Source organism: Marmota flaviventris, chromosome 7 (assembly GCF_047511675.1).
Source record: "Marmota flaviventris isolate mMarFla1 chromosome 7, mMarFla1.hap1, whole genome shotgun sequence".
Lineage (NCBI taxonomy): Eukaryota > Metazoa > Chordata > Mammalia > Rodentia > Sciuridae > Marmota > Marmota flaviventris.
The window spans coordinates 113,657,101-113,678,247 of NC_092504.1; the positions used below are offsets into that span (position 1 = coordinate 113,657,101).

Sequence of the window (21,147 nt, forward strand, 5' to 3'; positions counted from 1 at the left end):
AGTATGTTCTTGACCTATGACAGGGCTATTATTACTGGAGTTGCTGTACCAGAAAATATGATCATATTTGCCATCTGGTGAAATACAGTGTCTCACCCTGGTTGAGGTTCACAAATGACTAAAGCCCTAAGTAGCCCACAATTACTCAGTTGCCCAAAGGCCCACAAGTAGAATGGAAGTTGTCTGTGTTTCATCAGAGCCCTGGACTGGATGGAGTCTGTAGTAGGGACTGGGGGAGGATGCACACTGCTTTATCTTTAATTTTTCTTTGTGGCGTGAAGTACTTCAGTCCCGTCAGCCAAATGATTCCTGATCATGCACTAGTGTCACATAATAAGATTCTGAGGACATGAAGACAAAAAAATAAAATGCAGTCCTTGCTTTTTATTTTTAGAATTATCTTTGATATGTAATTTTAAAGGACAAATGTGTATTTTTCATATTGATGTTCTAATTTTATTTTTAGAATTCTGTGTTATATAATATTTGCAAGACCTGTGTATTTTCCATAATTTAAATTCTAGTTTAACTGAAAACCTAAACTGCTTAGTAATTGAAATCAGAGTATAATAATTGCTAAAAATGACTACTTCTTATTATACCTCACTTTTGCCTGTGTAATTAACACAGCTTTTTAGATAAGTTTCTGAAATAATGGGGTTTAATTTCTATGTGGTTCCATTAAATGAAGTATTATAAATGGGAATCTTCTTGCAGGACCAAATGATTTGAGAATCTTGCATTTTTTTATTGTCTTGTATATTATAAAGTTAATAACATTTAAGAAGTGAAATTTATCATTAATTCTCGGTACTTGCAGAGAAGGAAATTAAGGCTTAGTGGAATGAGCAGGTAGACAAAAATGTTTGAATATATGAATGGAAATCATGAGATAATAAGAGCCTGAATTCAGAAGTTACCCTCTCTCTTCTGTTGAGGAGAAAGCAATCTGAGAGAAAACATCTGGAGCAAAAGAGGAAATGAAGTGAGTGATATGTTTTAAGCTATTAAAAAACTGCCAAATTTTCTGGTAGCACAGGAACCTATTAAGAGGATATGGTAGGAATCCTGGATATTAAAGCACCTTGAAGGGGTAATTGTAACAGGAAAGTAATAAATAGAGAGTAAGAGGAAAATTTTTAAAAGTGAGAAGAGGAAAATAAAACAAACCGAGGGCCAAATAATCCCTGCCTAGGGATACTGCCCAGGAAGGCTGATTTCGCCAAATGGGCAGTAAGCCTAGCATCTAGCATTTCTTATTTCCCTTTCACACTGCGAAACATGAAGTAATCTCCTTAGCAGCACTTATTACAGTGATCAGATCACCTAACAATCCGAAATGTTTCCTTTTATATGAAGATTTTTGTTTTGCTCTGTTTCTTGTGAAATGACAGCCTTTTGTTGTCATTAACTCCTCCTTCAGTCACTAGTTTCCATGAAAAAGTATAATCCCTTACACTCTATAGATCCTTTGTCATCATTGGAAAGAAAGGTGGTTGAGGATCCTAGAAAAACAAGAACAAAAAATGTTATTTTTATATTTTTAACATGTGGTGTGAATGGGATAACTTGCTTATCAAATTTCTGAATTTATTAATTTCCCATTAAAGTGATTGGATTGTTCACTTTTGTCAGGATTTGAAATCACAAAAAATGTTAATGATGTGTATACTTCACTAAATTTCCCTTAAACACTTATTTCAGTCTTCACAAGTTGCCATTGTGTAGTGAAGATGGATTGTCTTAAAAATTGCTAAGTGAATTTTATTTTAAAAAATTATATCACCTTTAACTAACCCTGCCTGTGCAGTCTGCATGATTATGATACTTGCTGAAAACAATGCTATATAGATCTTGGAAAAGTTGCAACAACATTTTCTGGAAAATATAATAGTAGGTATGTTCTAAGTCTAAGCTGCTTAATTTTTGACATAATACATCAAAGGAAGTATGCTTTGGTTCTTAAATCAGGAAAAGAAATTAAAAATTTTAAAACTGATCTTCTAGATCATCTGCATAGACCTTTGTTTTGAAAACCAGGAACCAGAAGCCTTGAGCCTTTTTATATGGAACACCTATTTCCTTAGAATAATAAACTGGGCAGGGGGGTAAGCTCAGTGACAGAAAGCATGCTTAGCATGCATAAGGCTCTGGTTCAATGTTTGCCACTAAAATAAAAAAAAAATATTGAATTAGATTGCAATATTCTGCTCATCTGTTTGCATTTGCTTGAGTCTATGGATTTGTTCTCAATTATTTTCAATAATGAATAATGTCAGAGGACTTGAAATTTCTTTTAAACTTCATAGAGTACTTTTTCAGATGCATTTTATGAGAAACCCTTTCATTATGAAATAGAAATTCAGTAAGTAAAAAAGCTCAAATACTTAGAGGTTTTTGGTTTTGCTTTTTAACTTTCATGTAAAGGAACTGTACCTAAATTTTCCTAATATCCTAAAAGGGAGAGTATTTTCTTTTTACTTTGCTCTATTCTAAAACAAACTGTACCATTTTCACAGACATCACCAAAAATTAAATTTGTATATCTAAACCTCTGAGCCTTCTGAAATGTCTGTGCTGCTGATCAGCTATTTAAATGTTCTCTTTTAAAATAAAGTCTGAAGTTATTATAATGTTTTGATAAACAGTATATGAATCCTCTCCAAACTGTAGTGACATGTTGCTTAGATATTTGTCTCAAGTTCAGATATATTCATTTTTAAAATACCTTGCCATTTGCAAACATATCAAGTATAAAGTATAGATAAGAAATGAAGGAATAAAACCTATAGTAGGTAAAAATGTCTTGATTTGATGATACAATGATAAAAATTTGACTCATCTTTACTAAAAATAATTTCCTTTGTAGTCGTGAAAAATTGCTTACTAAGTTAAAAGAATGGTAACAACAGGGTCATGGACTTTTTTGGATAATTTAGGTGATGGCATTCAGCTAGTCAAAGAATATAACTTGGTTGGTAAGAAACCAGTGTAAAAAGGAAGTAGCCTGTAGTGTGTCTCTGCTAGTTGGTAAACTGTGGGTTTCTTGTACCCAGAACAGTCGTGATATTGAAGAGGTGAAAGAGTATATCCACAGACCTAACACCTTGTGTTAAATTTTTTATGCCCTTCATGCCCTATAAGTAGACCTTAACATGTGCCTTCCCATCTCAGTCTTTCTAGATATCTTAAACTCAGGAGTTGGAACGCATTAAAAGAGGTCCTTACTCTCTCTAATACCATCTACCTCTCTTCCTTTAGTGGTACCCAATATGTTGAAACGATCAGATGATAATCCACAAGAGAAAGATTTTGCTTAAGTTGAAATAGAATGTTACTTTCTTTAATTTAGGTTATTCAGTTTTCTTTCAGCCATGCACTGATTCAATTACTGGCACAAGTAATAAAGGTATTCTATCATATAAGTGTTATTTGTGACTAATATCAATCACACATTATGTTTAATAAACACCCACATGCCAATGAGCATTGCTATACACAGGCTGACATGTTAATGAGACTTTTTTGTATATATCATTAAAATTGAGGATGCAATAAAGAGAACAGGAAGTAACCCTCAGAGTAGAGAGGAACATGAATCCAATGCACCTTGCGTTCTAGTAAAATGTACTATGTACAATTGTCCCTCAGGGAACAATCCCTGAATTGGCATGGTCACATTAGCATTATTTTAGTAATAGTACAGTGATATAAGTTAGTTTTCTGTATAGCATCCAGGTAATAGCTATCTGAGAATAGGTAGTCATGTTTCAGGCACTGATCATCTTAGGAAAGAAATGCTGAACAGGTAGGTGAGTGCTTTTGTGTATTAATTGATATTAATTTCCACAGCAATCATAATTTGATACTATTTTATATTTAACAAAATGTAGACACAAATATTAATTACTCAGAATTTTTGTAATCTATTGATGAATGTATCTTCTACCACAAGGAAAGGAGAAATTGTTAATATTAATAGCAAATATATACATGCTGGCATTGTTCTAAGCAGGATAAATTTTGGACACTGTCAGCCATAGGTAAGAAAGTACTAGGAAGCTGGTTCTGGTTTTGTTGAGAGTCACAAATGATTCGGGCTCACCACCACGAAGAGCAGTAGATGACTGAAACTTACTCCTTCAGGCTACTTTGATTAATATCTCCCCTTCCCCTTGCTCCTGACCTCTGGTAATACTGACATTAGGTTGATTTTTATGAAGTACCCAATTCATCCTGTGTACCTTTCTATTCTGTTTCTGTGAGATCAACTGTTTTGCCTTCCACCCAAGATATCATATAGTATTTATCTGTGTGCTTGTCTAGTTTACTTAGCATAATGCCCTCCAGTTCCAACCATGTTGTTGTGAATGACAGAATTTCCTTCTTTTGTAAACACTGTGCAGTATTCCATTGTGTTTGTATACCTCATTTCTTTATCTCTTCATCTGTTGATGCTTCCTTAGGTTATTTTCTGTTGGCTATTATGAATAATGTTGAAATGAGAATGAGAGCACAGATATCTCTGTGATGTACTGATTTCAGTTCCCTTAGATGCATACACAGAAGTGGTATTCCTAGATCATATGGTGATTCTATATTTAGTTTTTTGAGGAACTTCCAGACTATTTTCCAAAATGACTATACGCCTTTACATCCCTATAACAGCATACAAAACATTACACTGTACCATGCAAAAATATACAATTTTTGTCAAAATAATTTCAATATTTTAATTTTTAAAACCAGTGTTTGTGCAACTTATTACTTTATGAGGAACTTTGGTGTCTGCCTTTCCCCAGCAATAAAGTGTCCTCTGAATTGCATCTATGGTTTAATTAATGTCATTTTTTAAAAAGGAAAAGTATAGCTGGGTGTGGTGCATGCTTGTAATCCCAGAGGCTTAGGAGGCTGAGGCAGGAGGATCTTGAGTTCAAAGCCAGCCTCAGCAAAAGTGAGGTGCTAAGCAACCCCATCTCTAAATAAAATACAAAATAGAGCTGGAGATGTGTGGCTCAAGTGGTCGAGTGCCCTTGAGTTCAATTTCCAGTACCCACCACCCACCAAAAAAAGGAAAAAAAAAAACCTAGTACTTATTGAGCACCTTATTGTTAGGCACTCTACTAACACTTAACATAACTTTGTTCTCTCATTTAATACAACAATCTTAAAACTAATGAATATCCTCATTTTGTATAAGAGGCTCTGCAGAGTTTAAATCAGAATTTTTAACACTAAGTTATAAATAGAAACATTTTTTGGCTAAATAATTCTTTTTTGTTTCCTATTTAAAGTCAGTATAAATAAGTGCTTAAAAACGGGGCTTTTGAAGTCAAAAGCTAAGTTTCTGCCTCAGCTTTATTAGTTTATTAGTTAGATGTGTGACGTCTGGCGTGTTATATAACCTCTCTGCTTCTCTAAAATGGGTATAATAATAAAAGCCACATGAGGTGTGTTTGAAGATTGCAGGAGTTAATATTTGAAGTGTCTGGTTCCTTGTATGTACTATGTAATGTTTGCTTTATTAGGATGATTATTATTTCTTACAAATACTTTAAAAGACTTATTGCGATTTTAATAAAAATAAATCCATGCCTTTTTTCACTTAGTAATATTATGTATTTCCTCACACACTATGCGTGTATTCTTTGTTGGTTAAATTTATCACTAAGCATTTTTTTAACTTATACTATAAATGATATTTTTCTTCCTATGCAGTTGTTGATTTTTCTGTCAGAAAACTATTGATTTTTTGTGTACTGATCCTAAATTCAGACACTTCATTGAATTTTCTTATGACTTACAGTTCATTTTTAAAAGCTGGAAAGTTTGAATCTCTTTTGACTCCTTTCTTTCAAGCCACACACCAAATCGCATCAGGTCTACCTTAATATGTACAGTATGAAGCCATTCCCATTCTGTCCTCCAAGCATGCCATCCTACTCCTGAATTATTGTCAAGTTCTTCCAGCCTCTGGGTTCATCCCACTGCAGTCTACGCTCAAAAGAATTTAGGACCAACCAAGGATCATTTTTCTCCTCTACTTCTATTGCAATCTTTTTTCTTTCCTCTATTGCTAAATCAGCTAGCACCTCCTCATAAATGTTGAAAAATAATAGTGAGAAAGACCAGTCCCATCTTTATTCAAACTTTAATGAGAAGGACTTAATATTATTTAATATACTGCTTATGGCTAGGTTCTGTTAAGTAATTTTTAACATAATTTAAAAGTTTTCTGATATTCAGTTTCCTTGGTTTTTGTCTAAGTAGTTGGTTTTGTCAGATTGTTTAGGCAGCTATTAACACAATCATGTAGGTTTTTCTCTTTCTCATATTCCACAGGGTCATTTTTATATCCATCATCATATTAATGAGTGAAGCCTGTACTGAGTTGAAAAGTACAATGTCTTTTAATCTACTGATAGATATTTAACTAAAATTTATTTGGAAATTTGTTCAGTTTCCTCTATTTGTGTGTGAAGTGGATCTTAATTTTTAATGTTTAGTTTTGATCATTTCAACAAAACTTTGATACAAGATTTCAGGTGGTTTAATTTAATTTATTAATTTATTTTTATGGGAGAAAGGATTGAACCCAGGGGCACTCTTAATAAAAGTAGTGTTACATCCCCAGATCTTTTTAAAAAAAATATTTTTAGTTATATATGGACACAATGTCTTTATTTTATTTATTGATTTATTTTTATGTGGTGCTGAGGATTGGACCAAGTGCCTCACACATGCTAGGCAAGAGCTCTATGACTGAGCTACAACTGCAGCCCTCCTTTCTATTTTTAAGACAGGGTTTTGACTACATTGCTGAGGGTACTTTTAAGTTGCTGAGGCTGTTCTTGAATTTGTGATCCTCCTGACTCAGCCTTCTGAGTCACTGGGATTACAAGAATGCACCACTGCACTTGGCTGTTTTTTGTTTTTGTTTTTGTTTTAACTTTTAATTGAGAAGATAGCATCATTTTTAATTTTTTTTTAAATTGTAACTGTAAATTTGGGATTATATGTTCCTATACAGTTCATTGGAGCTCTCTTAGAAGACCCCATTCTATTTCATCTTTTTATTGATAAAGGTTTGATAATCTTTTCAATTTCTTCTAGTTATTATTCTGTTCACTTTCTATAATTTTCAATAAATGTTCATCATTTGCATTTTCCTAGTCATCCATTTATTTGGTTTTTCAAGTTTAATTAGCATGAAGTCACATAAAATACACTTATAAATTTTAAATATGTTCTTATCTGTGTATATCTTCTTCATTGCTTACTTTGTAAATTTGTGATTCATTATCTCTACCCCTATTTTTTCTGAGAACCAGTTTTGATTTTAATTCTGATTTTTAATTTTGTTCTTGATACTTCTTATAATTTTTGTCTTTATTATTTTTTTTGCTTTCTTTTAATTTTTACAATTTTGTTAGTTGAATTCATGGCTTACATTTTATGCATTATTTTTATTTAGTAATATGGTTATTTTAAACCACCTATTTTCCACCCGTACAGTTTTGACAATTTCTCATAAAATTATCATAGTTTTCATGAAAATAACTCCATCATGTGTTTGGTAGTCCTACTAAACATGCTTATTGGCTTGGCATGCTAAATATTACCAAATTAATTGCAATCAATATTTGTAAAACTCATATAACCCAAATTACCAGGCTGACTGATGAGTTTTGTTTGTAATGGTCCTTAGTATTTTTCTAGCCCCTGAATATAACTGTTTGGCTGATTTGAATATAACCTCAAAAATTCTCTGCAGTAAGACCTCAGAATAAAGCAAATATAATTAAACAGTGAACACTATGGCTTTACACTTCAGAGGCTGGGTTCTGGAATTTAACTCCTGAAATTGAATCTTTGGCTTTTTATGTATTTGCTATGTTACCTTGGTCAAATTACCTTTTGTATATTTGGTAACCCATAAAATGAACATAATAGCGGTCTCCACTTTTATGATTTCTGTAAAGAGTATATGAGTTGATATAAAAAGCACCTGAAAATGCATGCCTTATAGAAACCACTTAATAGATGTAAATATTACTACTTAAAATTATTTCCAATATAAATTATGGAACAGATAAACATTGCAGTGCTCAAATAGAAACCAGGAACATCTATTTCTTTGTATAGTAGCATTCTTCTAAGCTGAAATATAAGCCAATAAGCACTGCAGAAGAATTGCCATCTTATTAATTTTATTACCCCTTCCAACAAGCTCAGACTCCAGTTGACACTTGCAAAGCTGGGCCTTTTTAAAATCTACATTCATTTGTTGGCAGGGTTTCACACTCCTGTCAGGTTCGATAATTCATGGAGTAGGTTTAATTGACAGGATTTTAGTTAGTATGAACTAGAAACAGCCTGTTTTGCAGGGTTGGTTTATTTTTATTGAAGGAAGCTGGGTGTCTGACAATCATGTTTACCAGCGAATGTATTCTCTGCTATACTCCTTAAAATTCTTGGGAGTGAGAAAAGAGCCCTGTGTCCTCATGGTTTTTAAATTCCTACATGAGAACGAAAATTTTGTCTACAACACCAGACTTGTTTGTTAAACATAAAAGAACATAAATCCTCCCTGGGTCCCCAGGGGTATGTTAGAGAAAGGGAGTGATCATTATAAACCACTTACCACTGTGTGCGCTGTATCATGTTGCCGTGAGAAAGTGATGTTTGATTGGCTCATAAAATAGGCTTAGTAAATCCTTTAAATACTGACGTGGGCAATTGTGCACATTGAAAATTAATACCTGAGAGTGTATTATAAGGATTACTGTGCCTCCAGAGTGGTCACCTGGGCATGGATCTCTCTGAATCGGAAGATGATTGTGTATTTCATGTCAAATGTTACTTGCTTTTATCATTTCTCTTTCATTTAACTATGGCCTACAGTTAGGCATTTCATCATTGTTTCCTCTCTTCGTTTTCTTCTGCATGTTTTGAGCTGTGTTAGAGTACATCGACCAACCAGCCTCTACTATGAATCTGATATTCTGCAAATGGCACTCTTTGAAAGCAAAACAAAGAGACAAACAAAAAATTCAAATTATTATGGATGTTAACAGGGTTTAATTCATTATTCTTTTTCCAGACTCCTGTATTCTCAGTAGGTTTGAAAGGAAATATTAAAATCAGGTGGCGGGGGTAGTTTTTTTTTCTTTATGCAATTTTGAATGATAAGCCATCAACAAAGAGGCATAGGAATACTTTCCAGGTAGATCTTCTTTTAATCTGTTTTATTTTATTTTTGTGGTGCTGAGGATTGAACCAAGGCCTCAGGCACACAAGGCAAGATCTCTACTATTGAGCTATAAACCCCAGTGCTGATCTCTTTTACCTGATTCTTGATGCAATTTAAGTCAGTTTAAAAAATGTGATTTTTTAAAAATCATGTGCTTTCAAAGGGTTATTTTCTGTTTCCATTAACAGGAAAAAATTAAGCCTTAATAAATAATTATTTTATTAACATTTAAAATTATGTAGAAGGACTGGGATATGGCTCAGTTGGTAGAGTGCTTGCCTAGCATGCACAAGGCCCTGGGTTCAATCCCTAGCACTGCCCCCAAAATAAACAAACAAACAAATAAATAAATAAAATTATGTAGATAGCTTAACAATTGTTGGATATGGCCATAAAAATTAATATTAGAATAATTGGAGGAATTTTAGAATTATATTTTTATGACATGAGTTCTGGATACAGCTTAAAATGCCTAATTTACTATGAAACACTAACATATGCTAAGTTCTACTGTTTTGTCAGCAAATAATATGGTACTTTTTTAGATGTGCATTTCATTTAACCTTCATGAAATACAAATCTATGCAGTATTTTTAAAGTGCTATGATAAAATGTATGTGCCAGACTTGCATGAGCACGTAAGAATTAATTGCCCACTGTGTAGCTGTAAATCCAGAAATTGTTATAAAAGTTGTTTTTAAATGGCATCATATTCAGCAGAAAATCTTCATAAAGTAAGTAATAACAGATTCATTACCCTTCTCTTATTTGCAGGACAGTGGTTTTGCATCAGCATATAGGTTATTCAGCCCATGATGTTTTTCTTTTGCAGTGCTGGGTAACAAACCCAGGGCATTGCACAGGCCAAGCTAATGATGTACTCTGAGCAATATCTGCAGCCCTCAGCCCAAAGCCCAAAGCCCAACAAATAAAAGACTTATTTGTTGTTTAATAAATTCTTAACTTTTATAATTCAGACATATCCTTATGTAGTAAAAATACCTTTTTAAATACTTCCAAAGAAGTTACAAATCAGACAAGCACATATGGTGCTTCTTTTTAAAAAAAAAAAAATAACACGAAAGTTATGTATAGTAAAATAGCTATGAAAATTGCTAATTTTAGGTTTCCTGAGTGTGATATTCTTTTCTCATAGGATGCTTTTTATATTCAAAAGATTATAATAGTTATTTTTGAAAATGTTCTCAAGAAAAATTTTGATATAGGTGGGTGTGGTGGCATATGCCTGAAATTCCAGCGGCAGGAGGCTGAGGCAGGAGGATCGAAAGTTCAAAGCTAGCCTGAGCAACTTAGCAAGATCCTGTCTCAAAATTTAAAATTAAAAAAATAAAGATCTGAGGATGTGGCTCAGTGGTTAAGTGCCCCTGGATTTAATCCTCAATAGCAAATGAAAAAACAAAAAACAAAACAATCTTTTTGACCCAAGTGTACTACCCATGGTGTTTATTGAAAATGACTTTATAATGGATACTTTATGATTTTCATCTTTTCTGATCTTTCTTTGGTGCATGGCTCTATTGACTGCTTGACTGCTTCTGCTTCTGGAGGAAATTGTCCCCTTTCTCCTTTCATCACGTCTGTGCCATTTCTCACTATGGTTTTCCCTTTTTTCCTTGACTGTTCCTTTTAAGGATGCTTTTGTTAAAAGATCTTTCCTTTTGACTCACACTTGAAATGTTTCTTGGTATTCCTCAAGCACATGGTGATTCTTTTACTTCCACCGGTTGAAATCTACAAGGTTGCCAAAAAATCAAATGCTTACAGGACTGAGTAATGTAAATAGATTAAATAGATGAAGAGATCTGGTGGGTTTTTTTGTTTGTTTGTTTTGTTTTGTTTAGCTTTTAAAGTATAGGAAGTAGATGAGGATTTCTAAAACTAAAAAGAACATGGCTCTTCCAGAACTGTTCCTCTTAGTGTTGGCTTCAGTTGATATGAGAGCCATGTGCCTGTCCAAATACTGATACTATGTTTACTATGTGCCTGGGATGTGGGTATTAGGGAGAAGACAACTCTCCTGGAGCCGACACCAGCTTTGGAAATGGACCCTCATGGAGTCACACTAAAGCTAAAGATGCTCACTTTTTCTTTTCTTTTCTTTTTCTCTTTTTTTGTTTTGTTTTGTTATTGGGGATTGAACCCAGAGGTGCTTTATCATTGAGCTATATCCTCAGCCTTTTTTATTTTTATTTTTGAGACAGTGTCTAGATACTCAATTGTACCAGATCATCAAATAAGAGAAAAAGTCAGAGATCCAGGTTTTCTGTTCAGTGCTACTTTTTAATTTCCTTTTTTTTTTTTTTTTTTTTTTTTAGAGAAACATAGGGCCTATTAAAACTGTGTTCCCTCTGTTTGTTAGGTTGACTTAAAAAGGAAGTTCCTAAAATCTTACTCCAAAATACCAAGGCCTGCTCACCTATGCCTGTTTTCACAGCATGATCTCCATCCTCTTCTTTGTTTGCCATCCTCTATTCATGACTGACCATGCCTGGAGCCTCTGTTCTTATATTACATCTTAGGTATTAGACTTCTTGCTAAAATGCATTTCCATTTCCCTCCCTTGCCACCCTTGGTCAGTCAATATTCTTTGATAGCCCAGATGTCAAGGCCTTAGTAAATTGACCCTAGTTTCATTGTATAAAGTTACTCTTACACTTCCAGTATTCCTCAGTATCCTTCAGTAGAGTTCTTATCAATGTGGTTTGTGGACCCGGAACCCAATGAAGCTGTGGTTTCATCTTTATATCCTGAGAATCCCAGCTCAACATTTTATATCTAAACAATGCTTCATAAACACCTATAGAAATAGTGGAAACCTGAGTCAGATTTACATCCCAACAAACAGATAGTCTTGAACAGAAGCTTTGTTTCCCAGGTGGACAGTCTTGGTGTGAAAATTTCCTTTTGTTGAAAATGATAATTACCAAATTTTGAACTACTTACACTTGAAATATTTTTAGATCTGTTTCACTCAACTCCCTGTACTCCTCCCTCTCCACCTCTTCACCTCACCCACACCCTCACACCCAAACTGCTGCAGTGGGTGTAAAGAATGACTTATGCATTTGTAATGTATGACCCTGGACTTGTCATGATAGAGCACAAACATTCCCTCTCCTTTATTTTTGAGTTTTCTTAAAAGAGGTGTCAGGGGAGTAAGAAGGATGCAGACTAGGAATGGATATAACTTTATTGACTGGTAACCTAGTGCCAACAATGTTTTCAAAACCATGAAAGTACTTTGAGTTGGATAGCATTGTCCTCAACTTACTGATGTGGAAAGTGAGGTTAATTTACTTGTCATAAGAGAGTTCTGGATAATTTCTGAGGAGGAAGATTTATAGCTATAATTGGTTTGTTATATATTCTGTTTGTTTTCAACAATTTTTTTCTTCTTTGAATTCAATGCTATGTAAAATACATTAGTTTTGGTTATCTGGTATCTCCTGAATTTAAACTAAACTAAAAACAAAACAAAACAAAAAAAAACCCTCAGTCATTTTAAATTAATGTCAGACTTCCCTTTTAACAGAATTTCTGGAATCTCCTGTTTAGCATTCTGAAATGCAATTCATAGATGCCATCATCTATTTGTATGTGCAGTTGTTTGAAAAATAAATATAATGTTGGAGCTGGGGCTGGTCAGTGGTAGTGCACTTGCCTAGCATATGTGAAACACTGGGTTCATTCTCAGAATCACATATAAATTTTTTTAAAAAAGGTATATCAACAACTGAAAAACCATAAATAAATAAATAGGTATAATGTCCTGAGTATTATATAAACCTGAAATAATAGCAAAATAATTTATACTGAAACATGTATTCTAATACACACATACATATTAATACTTACACAAGAAAATAAAATAAATGATCAGATGTTTGCATCTTTTAAGTAGACTTATTTTAAATTTTGACAGCTGAAGATATAGATTAATAATAGATTTAACTGAGAACAGTGGTGGTCACCTGTAATCATAGCAGCTCAGGAGGCTGAGGCAGGAGGATGGTGAGTTCAAAGCCAGCTTCAGCAACTTAGGGAGGTCCTAAGCAACTCAGACAGATCCTGTCTCTAAATAAAATATTTTTAAAAGGGGCTAGGGATTAAGCTCAGTGGTTAAGCACCCATAGTTTCATTCCCTGGTACCAAAATAAATAAATAAATAATAAAGATTTAATTGTCTTTGTCTTAATTGTGATGCAGATATGATAAGTAGTGTTCCTATTGGTGACATGTCTTTCCAAAGTAGTAACTAACTCTTGGTAGAGTTCCAAGCAAAATGTGAAAATCTTTCCTTCATTAATTTGAAACTTGATTTTCTATTTCTAGAAAATTTTGCTTAAACTAAAAAGTATATAAAATATATGTATTTATACATGAAATAGGTTAGGTTCCACACTCAGATGCATGATAGCAAAAACTTTGCCTCAATGATATATCCAGTGAAATATTTTATAGGTGTTGGGAACATAGGGCAATATTTATCATCAAGATTTTCTGGTGTTGAGAATTTCTGAATTTCTGAATCTAGTCCAGTATACTTTACTCATTCCCTTTTTCACCCCCAGTCATTGAGCCAACCTAAAAAGTTCCTATTGATTTTTGATGTTTTCTCTCATGGGGTAGTATTGTTCTAACTATCTCTTCCAAATCAAAGTTGTCATTTGTTTAGAAGAAATAAGCATTTCTTACTAGTGCCAAGTAAAACAGAAATATATAAGAATTGATTCCTTTGTTTAAGGATTTAATAGCCTAAGAAGATATTTAATATTAAAAATCTGTGTTTATCAAAATATATGTGATCTGAGAAGACCCAGGAAGATCATGCAGAGGAGGTAGTGTTCAAAGTGCATATGAAGCAGGTATACTGGAGTGGTGTTAGAAAAGTTGGCATCACAGATGAGGAAACAAAGCCAAGGAGTGTGGTACAAATGGAAGAGTTATTGCTAGAAACCAGTGGGCAACAATAATAGGAACTAAGACTGGAGTAAGATCATCCTATCCAAATGGAAATTAAATTGAATAATTTATGAATAGCAAATATTTTTTTGCTATATGTTAATAGCAAAACCGGAAGACTTTGAAAAGAAGACTCGTTTCTGATCTCATTTTCAGTTTATATCCTCTTTAAAATATTTAATTATATCTCATTTAATTATAACTCATTTCTAAGGTCAATAAAGTCATTGAATCTATAGACACAAAATATGATTTACCAAAATAAGAAAACATGACTTTCAGTTCCTTCTACCTTTGTCTCTTTACAGGTATGATTTTGTAGAAGTTGAGGAACCCAGTGATGGAACTGTATTAGGGCGCTGGTGTGGTTCTGGTCCTGTACCAGGAAAACAGATTTCCAAAGGAAATCAAATCAGAATAAGATTTGTATCTGATGAGTATTTTCCTTCTGAACCCGGATTCTGCATCCACTACAACATTGTTATGCCAGTAAGTGCCACTTTAAGATCCCCTTATTTAAGTGAGTCAGCTCTTTGTTTACTTGATTTCTCCTTTTAAATATGAGAATCAGAAAACCAAAACCAAAAATCCTTTCCCCAGCTTGGATTTTCCCCCCTTAAATGTCACTGTCTTTATCACAGACAACTTAAATATTGTCACTATAGCACATTAGCAGTGTTAAAATACCTTATCACTGTAATTTAATATTTGTTTTTGCATTCATAGAATTATAGGCTGCCCCTCACCCCCCAGCTCATTGACTGGTATTTCAACATTGTTGGAAAGTACGTAGGGATTTTCTGTTCAGAAAAATAGAGAAATTTGCAATATACATTACTCATTTGGAAATCACCGTAAATTTTTTTCTCTGTAATGTCTTTTTGAGTTAACTTCTAGTTTAAGCCATATTAAATAATAAAATACAATTTTAGTTTTCTAGCATTTTTCATGACTTGTTATACGACATTTTTTAGCATTTAACTAAATATTCTTATGTTAAAGTTTCCATTTTTGAAGGATGCTGGATACTTTGGAGCTCTTATTTTCAAATCCATGTATTGATTTTGGAACGAATATATTGTAGACCTAGAAAAGCAGCACTATTTGACATTAATAGCACTAAATAGTTGTGTTTGCCTTAAAATTCCATGCTTTTATGTGATTTTCTACTTTTTTTTTTACATTAAAGCATTATAATTTCTTTCTGTACCAACCAAAAAGTTTAATTTTTAGTTTGTTGTTTATAAATATGATCTGTTTCTTTTTGTCTTTTCTTAGAGAAAAGCAAATTTATTAAATATTAATTCTTTTCAAATCAATGCAAAAATGAAATATATTTTAAAATGTAATTATCCCTGCTTTCCTACTTAAGATTTATTGTGTTAAAATAATATTTATGCCCCATTGTTTCCCCAAAAAAAGGAATTTTAAAAATTATCACTAGAATTTAAGAAATATTTCTAATATTTTGTCTAATTATAATTGTGCATTGTATAATAATTGCAATGCTCTTGTATTTTGTGTATGATTTTGAATATTTGTATGTGTTTGATGCACTACAACAAAAATGTTGGAAATTTTTTGTTTGTATCCTGTGCCTAAATAAGCTATCCAGACATTCCTATAAAGATATATTAATATTGTAGTGTACCTTTTAATAATCATCAGCAATATCACAATTTAAAAGAATCTGAAAACTTGATATCTTTAATGGTTTTGACAGAATATTTAATATATTAGTAGGCACACTGAGAACACAACAAAGTATAGGCTGCTTTTATTACAATGTATACTCTTACTGGGTATAAAAACACTTAACATGTGCTAGTGACTCATGAGTCAAATTAGAAAATATGGAATCAATATTTGAATTTGTGTCTTACATTGTTAAGCTACAATTTCTCATTTTGATTGCCCACAGTGAAATTTTACATATTCATTGAGCAAAGAACTAAGAATAAGTGATAAAAACAAACTGGAGTTTGAGAAACATAATTTGTTTATTTATTATGAATAGAATCCTTTATTATATATTATTGCTGATAAAGGAAATAGCTCTGAAATATTATAAATTAATGCTATGAATTTTGATCCACTTTCTTTATAGATTATTAAGATATCCATATCATGCCATTCTGAAATACTTTTTGCTATCATAGATTCTTTATCATTTTCTTTGTTACTTTCCAGAAATTTTCTTAATTTAATTTAATAATTTAATATTTTGAAATTTAAATTTAATAAAATTTAATAATTTTACCTAAAAAATGAAAATTATTAAGAGTAGATTTTTTAAAAAACAGTATTGATGAGTAATACATATTCTTTTTTTTTTTTCGTGTGTGTGTGTGTGTGTGTGTGTGTGTGTTTGTGTGTGTGTGTGTGTCTGGGGATTGAACACAGGTCCTTGTGCATGGTAGCAGACACTCTTCCACTGAACCACATCCCCAGCCTAATAAGTAATACTTTTTTCTTTTGTACTAGAGATTCAGGTTGCTAGTCACATCCCTAGCCCTTTTTATTTTTTGAGACAAGTTCTCACTAAGTTGCTTACAGCCTTGCTAAGTTGCTAAGGCTGCCTTTGAACTTGAGGTCCTCCTGCCTCTGCCTTCTGAGTGGCTGGGATTACAGGTATAAGCATGGCCTGATAAGCAACATTTTGATACTGTAATTGAATAAAGCCACTAAGAATCTATTTAACATAATTGTTCAGTATCCTCCTTCACAGAATTTATAATGTTAATCTTTTCTTTTAACTGTATATGGCCTTGGGATCCTTGGCTACATTTTTACAAAGTGATATGATGTACAGTTTCAGTTTTATCTTGCCTAAGGTTGTTAAGATATAAGTATGGAATGATTAAATTTTAGTATAAAACATGACACTGGTTTTATGAGAGCAAAGGTTTTATTCATCCCTAATCTGTGATGAAAATAAAGTTTAAGTGTATTTGTATTATAAATTATACTCTTTGCATTATATTAATTTAAATTGCATACATACTCGACTATTCTGCTACAGAACAAAACGTGAAAGCTAAAATATATATATGCCACCAATAAGGGTTATCTGATTTACTGATCACATGGGTTATCTGGTTATATAACTCAAAGAGTTGTGGGAATTAAATGAAATATGAAAGATAAAAAAAATCACAAAATTTTTATGGCACCTGGCTCCAGAGAGCATATTATAGTTTTTCAATAAATACTAGAGAATGAGTCACTGCAGTTTAACTAATAAAGATTCACCAACACTTGCACTGTATATCTAAAAAATGTGTATCAGAGTCAGTAACATTTTTGTGAGGCAAAGAACCACAAGGATCTACAAAATGTACCGTATGTTCTTTTTGCTAAGAAAGCCCTGCCCCAAGGATTAGACTCAGTAAGAGATTTACAGTGATCCTGAGGAGACACCACAACTGAGAGACAATAGGTCAAGTTATCACTGGTCAAGCTGCCATTAAATTAAATTCAGTACATTTTGAAATGATCTTTGAAAGAGTTTGGTAAATGGTAAACAAGGGCTTTGGTGTGCTGTTGTCAGCTATCCTTGGATCTATTGAGCCTTCGTTTGCAAGGCCCCTATAGGGACCTGAACTGAGCTGTAGATAATGGAGATACATGAAGAAATGGCATAGGAGATATTCTAAACCTTACCACCTTTGAGATGCCAGGCAGAGAGAAATGAGAGTGCTTGAAGGTGGGGTCCTGCATTTATTAATACATGTAACTTTGTGATTTAATTTTAAAGATTGCTTTCTGGAGAAATTATTGATATGCAATCTGAACAAGCTTTGGTTCTTTTGTGGTTTAAGTTTGCTTTCTCAGCTGACTGGCCATTTCTTCACCTGTCTCTTGTCTAGATACCCTACTCTCCTGACTTGCAGACACATCTAGTCTATACCTAATAACTGCCTAAGGAAGGGCAAGATTTGATGAGTGAAAATTTGACAAGCGATTATGCTTTTAAGCCTTGCAGAATGTTTTGAATTATTGTTGTATACTGCTAAGTGACATCCCAACCTCCATGAACCCCCCAACACTTTGTACCAGGGCAGCAATCCATCAATCTTATCTGAGAATCAGATAAATGAAAGCCTAAAGGAAGAAAGTGTGCCTCTTAGCAGACTTAAAAGTTCTTGTGGCATTTGCTCAGGGGCAAGTGCCCCTCCAAGCCCCTGAATCATCTCCCATACTTTTGTTATTCTTTCTTTCTTGCCATGGATGAACTTTCACACTGGCACACTCAGTTCCCTAGAGGCAATGGTCCCACTGATTGCAAACCCTCTGCTCTGAAACAGAACCTCTGCCGCAGCTGACCACAATGGTTTCTTAGCTTTGTAATGATAAAAATAATATGAACCGCAAGTCTTTAGTGAATGGTTACTCTTCCTGCATAGAGGTCTGTCATGAATGCCTCACACCAGACACATTATAGCTGCTCGAGATTTCATACCCATTGAGCCATTTCCCCTTAGAGTTGTCTAAAACAAAGTAGAATCACACTAACTTCTCCTTGACCACATGTTACCTTTATTGCTGCTACATGGTAGAGACCATTCAGCAACTGGAAAGCTGTTGAATCACAATAATGACACCAGGTATTCTGGTCCTGATATATTAGTGTGTTATTACCAAACCACCTTCTTTATATACTGAAGAGTTGTTCTAGTATCCATTTTGTTTGTTTGTTGTTGAGGAGTGGGTTGGATGGGGACACTCATTAAACATTCCCTATTTTACACATAAATTATTATTACTTTTTACACATAAATTATTTTACACATAAATTATTATAACTTTTACACATAAATTATTATAATAATTGTGTACTATAATCCTTACCTGTGTTTTGCAATCAGTCCAATGAATAGTTTGCATCAGTTTATAAACAAAGAAAAATTTAAGTTAAATCACATTTTTTTCTAGGATGAATTACAAAGAAAGTTTATTTAAATACTGTATTTTATAAATAAAAAGATAACTGTAGCCTTCCTTAGGAGCATGAATGGGTATCTGATTCTGGTCAGCCTTTAGTTCTTTGTGATTCTGATTATCATGTGTCTTAGATGCGAAGTTTTAAATATATTACTTAACAATCTCCCAGGGTTGGCACCCAAGTTGTTATTAAAAATTATGTTCATCCTTGTAAGATAATTTGCATATTCTTCTTTCCTTCAATTAATTAAGGCATATTTTATATATGAATGTACACATATTTATATGTATATAAAATATATATAACAAGTGTATAGGTAAACAAGTGATGGAATATTACTTTGAATAAAGTGATGCTGATACACTACTTAAGGATTTTACATATTTTATAAATAACATCATTTATAATGTTACAATTTCAACATCATTTTCCTGATTCCCAAGTCCCTTAGGATAAAACATTAGTAAAGTTTATTTCTTCGTTTTACCATGTTAAGTTGGTATTATAGGCTGTTTAGTTTTTTAAATACCAGCATGAAATGTTGACATGAAATGGTAGGTAGTTGTAGATTTTTTTAAAAAATATAGTAGCATATTTGCTACATGAATTTAAAATTTTAGCATTTTAATACTATTTTGGAGAATTATTTATAGAAATATTATTCCCCAGTCATGCCCCATTAATAAATAATGAAAAATAAATATGTGTAAATTGATACCAAATGATACACACACCACACACACACACACACACACACACACATTCAGCTTTGATGATTGTGCTTAAGGAGTTAAAACTGTCTTATAATTTCTTATTCTTCCTGCTGAAGGAGACAGAAGGAGAAAAAGGAGGGAAAAAATGTCCTGATAGATTAGCAGTGAGAGATTGTTTGAGAAGAAATGAAGCAAAACTGAAATAAAACAGTGCATGCTCATTTGGGTTTGGAGGCCACACACAGTGGGATCCCAGGACACATTTCAGATCTCTTAAAAGAAAATTTCTTGTTTAATTTTGGAGTAAATTATAATAGATTATATACGTTTTACTCTGAAAACTGCAGCATAAGCACCATTATTTAAACTGTTAAGAGACCTACAAAGACTGGAAATAATATCTTTTTCTCCAGTATCAAAAAATCTTTTGAAAAGTTTTATTTTGCAGCCTAAAATGTAAAATCTACCAAATATTTTGTTAGAAAAATTGCATCCAAAAACCATACCAATATTTTAAATGAGATGTATAAATCCAAATATGAATCTTCTCAATGTTTTTTCTTAATATGTATAATTATTCTTAAGTGTAATGCTACTTGTAATATTTTTAAAAAATGCTTATGAAGACTTAAGACTTTTCTTTCCCCCCACTCCCATCTGGTTAACATTATTTAAAAAATGATAAAACTACCACTAATTTGTCTTAAATTGTTTTGTTGAATATTATATCTTTAAGTGTTTTAATCTAAAATTTCTGAGCTAAAGTAACAAAATATAATATTTACAACAATTTATTTGCTCTTTCTACTTAAGCATGGATCAGTTTTGATTAAGAGAAATAGATATTGGTAGCCACCATGCCAATTGATCCCTATGCATTTTTACTCTCTTCTTTATTGCCTGAAAAGGTGGGCAGGGAAGGGGTGAAGACTCAGCTGAATAAACTTTTACTTCCAGGATATAGTGAAACTCATTTTCTTTTAAATTCTTTTCAAAATTGTTCTGTTATTTTTTGACATCTTTTTTTTTTAAACATTTATAATCAGTGACATTGGTTTGGATATTGAAGATTAGTAATTGATGAAATAATAATGCAGAATAGTATAATAGTACATGTTACATACTATAGTACAAAACTGTTGTACTGTAGTCACATTATAACCCCAACTATGTGATCCTGTGAATGACCTGTCTAGAGTTAAGTCAGAGTGCCCGCCATTGTGCTTGGTTTCCCTGGGGAGGGGTTAGAAGGA

At 32.8% G+C, this 21,147-nt stretch overlaps 1 protein-coding gene across 7 annotated transcripts in view; it reads left to right on the forward strand.

The window, feature by feature from the left end:
* Window positions 1–21,147, forward strand: part of Pdgfc (platelet derived growth factor C) — a 221,227-nt gene that overhangs the window by 157,885 nt on the left and 42,195 nt on the right. For all 7 annotated transcript variants that reach the window (XM_071614856.1, XM_071614858.1, XM_071614859.1 and 4 more), the window contains one exon: window positions 14,545–14,725. In XM_071614856.1, coding sequence (XP_071470957.1) covers window positions 14,545–14,725 — 181 coding nt within the window. The remainder of the gene's footprint in view (window positions 1–14,544; window positions 14,726–21,147) is intronic.